This window comes from Colobus angolensis, unplaced genomic scaffold (genome assembly GCF_000951035.1).
Source record: "Colobus angolensis palliatus isolate OR3802 unplaced genomic scaffold, Cang.pa_1.0 Scaffold68, whole genome shotgun sequence".
NCBI classification, from domain to species: Eukaryota; Metazoa; Chordata; class Mammalia; order Primates; family Cercopithecidae; genus Colobus; species Colobus angolensis.
The window spans coordinates 7121018-7130331 of NW_012120487.1; the positions used below are offsets into that span (position 1 = coordinate 7121018).

Below are 9314 nucleotides of genomic sequence, written 5' to 3' on the forward strand. Positions count from 1 at the left end.
GGCTAGTTTTTTGTATTTTTTAGTAGAGACGGGGTTTCACCGTATTAGCCAGGATGGTCTCGATCTCCTGACCTCGTGATCCACCCGTCTCGGCCTCCCAAAGTGCTGGGATTACAGGCTTGAGCCACCGCGCCCGGCCCTAAATCTTGTAATTATGTATAAGGAAGTCATCAAAGTGGTAGTTTTCTTTTAAATATGACTTTATAGCTAACATCTATTTTACATGGATTATCTCATGTGATTTTTTTTCTCAATTCTGAGGTCAGCAGGAAAGGTGGTATTATCCCCATTTTTCAGATCAGTAACTGAGGCTCAAAGAGTAATATATATACTCTTTGACCAAGATAACACATAGTTCACTTACCCAGGAATTTTAATTCTAAATACAGTATTCTTCTACACTACACCAAAAGAACTGATTCTGTCTCTTCTTTTTTACTTGGCTTTTTTTTTTCCTAGTGTAGAACCTCTTTTCCCCTTTTTCACTGACACATTAAACACAAAGGGCAGAGGAAAAGAAGAAGTATAATCATTTTCTTTTTTTAGTGATGCGGTCTTGCTACATTGCCCATGCTAGTCTCAAGCTCCTGACCTCAAGCTATCCTCCTGCCTCAGCCACTATGCGTAGCTATTTATTTAACTCTTATTTCTGAAGGAATGGAGAGTTTGGAGCAGGGCCATAAAACAATATTCCATTATCCTGTAGGGACACATTTATAGCACTGTTTTCTCCAAATAATTCTATGGTTACTCTATTTAGATAAAGCAACTGTGAACAGAAAATAACTCTGTTTTTCTTTGAGACAGAGTCTCGCTCTGCCACCCAGGCTGGAGTGCAGTGACACGATCTCAGCTCACCGAACCTCCACCTCCTGGGTTCAAGCAATTCTGGTGCCCCAGCCTCCCGAGTAGCTGGGACTATAGGCGCACGCCACCACACCTGGCTAATTTTTTGGTATTTTTAGTAGAGACAGAGTTTTACCAAGTTGGCTAGGCTGGTCTTGAACTTCTGACCTCAACTGATCTGCCCGCCCCAGCCTCCTGAAGTGCTGGGATTACAGACATGAGCCACCGCGCCTGGCCAGAAATTAACTTTTAGTGTCTACAATATACTGTCTAATTATTTTCTGGAACAGCATATGCATTAAAAGTCCCCTATGTACTCTGTTCAGTTATCAGGACAGTAACTACATTATTCCATATGTTTTCCTGTACTAAGAGTTTTTGTCTAATCTAAAAAATATTATGTCCTTATTTATCAAAATGGACAGAGCCTAAAATATTAACTGCAATATATGATAGCTAATCCTAACATTCTATAAACATATAAAACAGACTCGCTTGAGAGAAAGATCACCAAAGTATTGCAAGGTAAATTGATCTTGCCTTGGAAAACTAATCTATCTCCAATCAGAATCAAGGAGTGTTTCTGGAAAGTCCTCTATTTCTGGCAAACAAGGCAAATCTCCACAGTTCTGTGTATTCTTAAAGCAATTCCCATATTAATTTTTCTATTCCAAGTCAGAGTAGGATAGTAACTATTACCTGAATTTCAGGAAGTAAACAACTAAGAAGAAGAAAGAAGAGACACAGGCAAAAAGCAGATATTAAATTTTCGATTCAAATTAAGTTTGAGTTAACCCAGTGTAGCACAAAGATCCCTGAAGTACAAGTTAGAAGACATGAGTGTTAGCTGATTCTGCCCCTTGCTTATCTGTGTAATTTTGAGCAAGTCATTTTTATTTTGAGCAAGTCATCTGGTCATTCTTTTCTTCATCTTTACGACGGAGTTGAAAATACTTTTTTGTGCTTCTTATTCCCCAAGATTACTGTAAGGGTCAACCGACAAAGTATCTATGAAATTATAAGCCCTATGCAAATGTAGAGTAATATATGCATATATATGTGTTTATATGTATGTGTGTATGTGTAGACGTTGATTACTTTCCAATATTAGTCAAGTTTGACTCATAGAAATAGGCTCTGACTTCTAGGAATTCACAGTTGAGAGAGGAAACAAACATTAAAAATAAACAATACAATAAAGGAAAAAGTAAGGTAACAGAGGTATATACCAACTGTTATTGGACCCCAGCAAAGAGATAAACGAATCTGAGGGGAAAAGTCAGTTGTCATAAAGATTACAACTAGGCTTCAAGGAAGAGGCTGAGTTGCTAGAATTTCATCCAGATACATGGGCTACAAGATACCTAAAGTATCATGAAACCTCTGTTACAACTGGTTCCGCCTTCAATAATTAAAAGTAGTACTTAACCTCCTTAGACCTCTCTTACCACAAGTCTGAAACAAAGGGTTTTGGCAAAATAAATCCACAAGTCCTTCCAGGCCTAAAATTAGATGGTTCTATGAGTCAAACTCTGGTCATTGTACACATACCAAGAAAGAGGGCTCAAGAAAGTAATAAGCTAGAACTATTAAAAAAGGAGTTCTCCACCAGGCACGGTGGCTCACGCCTGTAATCCCAACATTTTGGGAGGCCAAGGTGGGCAAATAACCTGAGGTCGGGAGTTCAAGACCAGCCTGACCAACATGGAGAAACCCCATCTCTATTAAAAATACAAAATTAGCCAGGCGTGGTGGTGCATGTCTGTAATCCCAGCTACTCGGGAGGCTGAGGCAAGAGAATCACTTGAACTCGGGAGGCGGAGGTTTTGGTGAGCCGAGATTTGTGCTATCGCACTCCAGCCTGGGCAACAAGAGCAAAACTCCATCTTAAAATAAAAGGGAGTTCTCAGGTGGGCTCAGTAGCTCACGCCTGTAATCCCAGCACTTTGGGAGGCTGAGGTGGGTGGATCACAAGGTCAGGTGTTTGAGACCAGCTTGGCCAATATAGTGAAACTCTGTCTCTAGTAAAAAATACAAAAATTAGCCAAGTGTGGTGGCGTACTCCTGTAGTCCCAGCTACTCAAGAGGCTGAGGCAGGAGAATCACTTGAACCCGGGAGGCGGAGGTTGCAGTCAGCCAAGATGGCGCCACTGGACTCTGGCCTGGGTGACAGAGTGAGACTCTGTCTTAAAAAAAAGAAAAAAAGGAGTTCTCCCATTAACTGCTTTTTCTTGGAATCAGAAGTCTAAGAACAATATTTAGAAAAATATCTACCTAGAAAAAGCTGTAGCACAATGAAGAGTAGAAATTGAAAGGATATCAAAAAGGGGAGAGGCAAAACAATACATGATAACAGGGAATGAAGCATTCAGTTCTGCAAAGATATCACTTAGACCAGTAAGGAAATACGTAGTATATAGGAAGGTATAATATTTACATTCTTATTCCAAGAAAAACTTGGAGTAAAACCAAAACCAGACCTTAAAATTTACACTTCCATAAAATGAAGTTGTTTGAGTTTTTGCCTTGGTAAACCACTTCTAAAAAAACCTATTTGTATGAAGAGTTCAGTTTAGGCATTATAAAGAAAAGGATCAAAAACCTAAATATACACAACTGAATTAGTTTCAGAAATGGTACCAAAAGTGGATATCAGATAATTCAGCAAACATTTATTAAACTATGTTTAATAGGGCAAGTTGTTATAAAACACAGTCCAAGTACTCAAGGGATTCACTGATTTAAGACTGTAAACAACAAAGTATAGTAACTCTTACCCATCAATGATATTTTCAGGTGGGTGTTTTTCATCACTAGATGTAGCTAAAATCACTTCGGACCCTTCAGAGCTCAGACACAGATCAATTTTTCTCATCTTAAAATGTTTAACCTGCAAATCAAAAAATAACAAAAAAAGCAACTTCATTTATTTATTTATTTTTTTTTTTTGAGACGGAGTCTCACTCTGCCGCCCAGGCTGGAGTGCAGTGGCCGGATCTCAGCTCACTGCAAGCTCCGCCTCCCGGGTTCACGCCATTCTCCTGCCTCAGCCACCCAAGTAGCTGGGACTACAGGCGCCCGCCACGTCGTCCAGCCAAGTTTTTTGTATTTTTAGTAGAGACGGGGTTTCACCATGTTAGCCAGGATGGTCTCGATCTCCTGACCTCATGATCCGCCCGTCTCGGCCTCCCAAAGCGTGCTGGGATTACAGGCTTGAGCCACCGCGCCCGGCCTAAAGCAACTTCTTGATTCTCTAAACTTTATCTGAGAAAACCAAGTGAGAAGGAAAGGCTGTTGCCTAGCAGATGGTTTAACACCCAAGCTATTCAACATGTGGGAGGGACTCTAACATGTTTGTTTATATAAGAAACCTCTCCCAGGGATAATCTATAAGACATGACTATTTCTGCCACTCTGCTTCACAAAATAAGTCCCTGACTACGCTAGCCAAACAAAAAAACAAAAACACAGAGGTACAGGAAGAAGGTCAACAGAGGAGAACAACATGGAATACCATAAAAATACTCAATTAGGCCGGGCGTGGTCCCAGCACTTTCAGAGGCCAAAAAAAAATTTTTTTTTTTCTATAGAGATGGGGTCTTGCTATACTGCATAGGCTAGTCTTTGTTTTGAGACGGAGTCTCACTGTTGTTGCCCAAGCTGGAGTGCAATGGCACGATCTTGGCTCAATGCAACCTCCGCCTTCCAGTTTCAAGCAATTCTCCTACCTCAGCCTCCTGAGTAGCTGGGATTACAGGCACCCGCCACCACGCCAGGTTAATTTTTGTATTTTTAGTAGAGACGGGGTTTCATCATGTTGGCCTGGCTGGTCTCAAACTCCTGACCTCGTGATCCACCCACCTCAGCCTCCCAAAGTGCTGGGATTACAGGCGTGAGCCACCACACCCAGCTTGCTCAGGCTAGTCTTAAAACTCCCAGCCTCAAGTGATCCTCCTGCCTCAGCGTTTCAAAGTGCTGGTATTAAAGGCATGCGCCACCGTGCCCAGCCAATATCAGTATTTTATAAAAATGCATTTATTCTTAGTTTTTGTTTATTAGAATACAGTTCACTTTCTATTATATTTTAAAAACTAGTATCGATAGTATTAAAAGTGTGGTAACATTGGTAAGAAAAAACATATATTTTAATTTTTTGTGCCTCTTTTCTCTACCAATCTTACCACAGCTTTTGACACTATTGATACCAGAGAACCAGTCAGTGTGAACATTGTCAAGCCTCAGTTTTAAGAGGAGAAAGATGATGAATTCTGTAAATACAGATTGATAAACTTGAATGCTAATTTTCAACAAAACCCTAAAATTATTAAATTTCATTATTAAAATGGTAGCCTTGAAAATGTAATCAAGGAAGTACTAAAATTGGAAGTAGCAGTAACATTAGTTTACAAGCTAAACCAAATCTATACATTTCTGTTTGTCTGATGGAATTCCTACCCATTTGGAACATGTTCTAAACATTTCGACAAAGCTTCAGACAAAGCTTCTCAAGATACCCTGTGAACCCGACAGAGAAATATGAATTGGGTTACAGCCAGTACTCTAGGTAGATATTTCTAACTCTGAGTGGCTGTACTCAAAGAATGATGATTAATGGAAGAAAATGAACTTGTGGAGGACTTCTATCCTTATCCTACTCAACATTTTTATTAATTAAGGATGCACAAAGTATGCTCATCAATTTTGTAGACACAAAGCTGGGATGTCAGCTGATATGCTAGGTGACAGAATTAGCATTCAAAAAGAAATGAGCAAAGTAGAAAGATGGCTTGCAATGAGTAAGTCATCTAATAAGGATAAAAGTAAAAACCTTTACTCAGTTTTGAAAAAAATCAGTCATACAAGGGTTAGTCTACATCAGGGGTTAGCAAACTACTGCCTGTGAGCCAAATCTAGCCTGCCATTTGTTTTTGTGTGGCCCACAAGCTAAAAATGTGTTTAACATTTTAAAATATTTTTTTAAATCCAAATATACTGTGACACACAAAAATTACATGAAACTCAGATTTTAATGTCCATGAATTATTTTGGAAACTGGCTATGCTCATTCGCTTATATATTCCCTATGGCTGATTATATGTTACAGTGACATAGCTGAGTCACTGTAACAGACTACAAGGCCCATAAAACCTGAAATATTTACTATTTGGCCCTTTACAAAAACGTGTGCCAACCTCTGATCTGATACATATAGGTTTGGTTGGTCACAAAGTCAATATAAGGCAACAGTGTACTCTATCTGCCCCTAAAGGTAATAGAATGCTATCTTACAGTTAAGGAAGTACCACATTCCATCAACATTTTTGAACACCAATTGAACTAAGGCCCAAGCACTGTGCTAGTATTGCAAAGATGAATATAACAACCTAAGTGACTAAGACTTGGTTCTTGCTTTCAAGCTCAGAGAGTCAAGGAAGATGAATAAGCATGAAACTAATAGTATAATATACTATGTACTAACATCGTGTGATGCATATCCAGAACACTGTGTTCAGTTCTGGGTAGTATGTTTTAAGTAGGACATCGTCAGGCGTGATATTGTTCAGAGGAGAGTAAAAAGTTCATGATGATCTATAAACCGTATTACATAGAGGAAGGTGAAAAATAGAAATATGACTACCATTTTTACTCTCTGTGGTGCTCACAAATGGAAAAAGGATTTTTTTTTTTACACTTCCAGGGGTGTGAACTGAACTCAACAAATACACATTTTGAGTAGGAAGACTTTGGAGAGACAAGGACTTTCGTGCAAAGTAAAGATTTTAAATTTCTTTCATTCCTGGAAACATCAAAGAAAAGTCAGTAAAAGATCATAATCTATGGAAGAAGCTAAAGAAATCTATGGAGGAAGCCAAAGACAGGATTCCTGCACTGGTAGTTCTCTTAGTCAGACTGAGTCAAATTCTAGGAAAGGTAGATTGGGAATAGATGATGAAAGATCTGAAAAGCCAGGTTAACGGCAATGAAGTTTATCTTGTACTCCGTACTCCAGTGGTTCTCAACTGGACTGGGGGTAGATTTTGGCCTCCAACGGACACTTCACAACATGTGAAGTTTTAGCTGTCACAACTTGGGAGGGAGAATGCTGCTAAATATACCATCATATAGAGGACAGCACATCCACAAGTAATTATTGGACCCAAGTATAAATAGTGTAAAGCTGGGGAAACTATGAATGTGAGGGTTGGAGACATAGGGAGAGAACTTTTTTTTTTTTTTTTTTTTGAGATAAGATCTGGCTCTATGGCCCAGGCTGGAGTGCAACGATGTGATCTTGGCTTCATGCAACGTCTGCCTCCCCGGCTCAAGCGATCCTCCCACCTCAGCCTTCCTAGTAGCTGGGACTACAAGCACGCACCACCACGCCCAGCTCAGTTTTTTGTTTTGTTGGGACAGGCTTTTGCCATGTGGCCCAGGCTGGTCTCTAACTCGTGAGCTCAAGTGATCCGCCCGCCTTGGCCACCCAAAGTGCTGGGATTTCAGGAGCGAGTCACTGTGTCCGGCCGAGAACTTGTTTTTTAAAAAAGAGTTACACTTCAGGGTTGATATGGAGCAGATGAATAGGAAAGAATGTACTCCCCAAGTGTTCAGTTCTTTTCTTATCTCACATCCTTAAGTTTTCTGAGAAGCAAACACATGCTTTAATGCAAAACTCATTTCACACCTTCTATATTCACCATTATCCTTTCTATTTCCTGTTTAGGGTAGAATTACTTAATTAGAAATGGCAGAGACTGGGTTTTCTTTAAGATTCTTTTGTTGCAGTTAATGACGAGAGGCAACCAACCTTAGAGAAATCCATACAATGACGGGCTGGTGACTCACGCCTGTAATTCTGACACTTTGAGAGGCCGAAATGGGCGGACAGCTTGAGCTCACAAGTTCAAGACCAGCCTGGGCAACACAGTGAAATCCCGAAACCCCCTCTACTAAAAATACAAAAATTAGCCGGACCTGGTGGCAGGCGCCTGTAATCCCAGCACTTTGGGAGGCCCAGGCAGGCGGATCACTTGAGGCCAGCAGTTCAAGACGAGCCTGACCAACATGGTGAAACCTCGTCTCTACTAAAAATATACAAACTAGCCGGGTGTGGTGGCGGGCGCCTGTAATCCCAGCTAATCCGGAGGTTGAGGCAGGAGAATCGCCTGAACCCAGGAGGCGGAGGCTCAGTGAGGTGAGATCGCGCCACTGCACTCCAGCCTGGGCTACAGAGCGATGATGTCTCCAAAAAACAAAACAAAAGTGCAGGTTTGGGAGGTAGTCTAATCCTGCACCTCTTTAGAGCAAGGCAATTTCCTCAGGGCCGCAGTTTACCAAAGGTGGTACACTCTGGGGTGCTATCCTTTCCATTTTTTACAATCCCTGACCCTGGAATTCCCTGATGCTTTATCCTGTCTTCCATATTAGGGCCACTGGTTTCGTCCCCAGTTCACCCTTTCATCGCTAGCTCACATGCCCTTTGTGCGCCTACTTTCTGCAAACCTCTTCAGGTCAAGTCCTTAGAGGACCTTCTCCCTGACCAGCCCCCTTGGTTCTGGTGCTACAGCTGGACTCCTCACGCTCTTTCAAGTACCATCCATTGGGAACGTGGTGTACTTTAGAAAACGCGGACCCGGCCTATGGCTTGTCTCCGCGGGGACAAGGCCACGGCTTCCAAGACAAACCAGCCCTGGCACCACCTTCTCACCTCCATCCCAAACCCTCCTCCTCAGTCCAAGGCCCTGTCGAGACAGACCTCCGAGGGCCCTGGAGCTTCAGATTTGTGGAGGCCCCGCCCCAAATTATGTAAACAATATAAAAAATGCCCCCGACCTTAGGTACAACTCATAGCTAGATGGGTTACGTTGCGGCTGACAGCTTACATTTTGGTAGGCTAATTAATTTCGATTTACAACTGGTTTTCCCTTTTGGTGGTCAAGACGCTATTTCTGGCCTCAAAGAGCTTCGAGGGCTGGCACTGGCGCCTCCAGGGTCTAGAGAATAAGGTGGGTCCGCGTCACACCTCCCGCGACGGCCCTTCCACGCCTCCCGTTGCTCGTCTCTTCACCACCCTCCACTGCTGCTCTCTTCCCACCAGCATCCCCTTCCTTCTGCCTTGCCCAGCCAGGCCCCCACACCCCCTGGTACCAGCAAGCCCACCCCGCGGCCCGCTCGCCTGGGACTCCCGTTAGCTCTGGGTGCCGGACCTTCCTGGCTCGAAACCTCCCTTTCGCCCCGCCCCACGCAGAGCGCCCCAACCCACAGCCCCGCCTCCTCGCCGCAGCCTCCGCGGAGTTTGCGACCGCGCGCGCTCCAACTCCGAAATCTTCGCGCCACGCCTCCCACAGCCCAGTCTCACCCTCAGCCCCGCCCCCTCGCCGCGACCACAGCGGAGTTCCCGGGCGCGCGCTCCTACCCCGAGCTCTTCGCGCCACGACCGCCGCGACCACAGCGGAGTTCCCGGGCGCGCG

General features: G+C 43.0%; 1 protein-coding gene across 1 annotated transcript in view; it reads right to left on the reverse strand.

Annotated features, from left to right (window-relative positions):
* The window catches only part of HSPB11 (heat shock protein family B (small), member 11), a 23728-nt gene extending 14448 nt beyond the window's left edge, over positions 1–9280 (reverse strand). The window contains exons 1-2 of the mRNA XM_011926321.1: positions 9020–9280; positions 3624–3736 (exon numbers count right to left, since the gene is read on the reverse strand). Coding sequence (XP_011781711.1) covers positions 3624–3721 — 98 coding nt within the window. The 5' untranslated portion in view covers positions 3722–3736; positions 9020–9280. The remainder of the gene's footprint in view (positions 1–3623; positions 3737–9019) is intronic.
* Between the last annotated feature and the right edge of the window lie 34 nt (positions 9281–9314).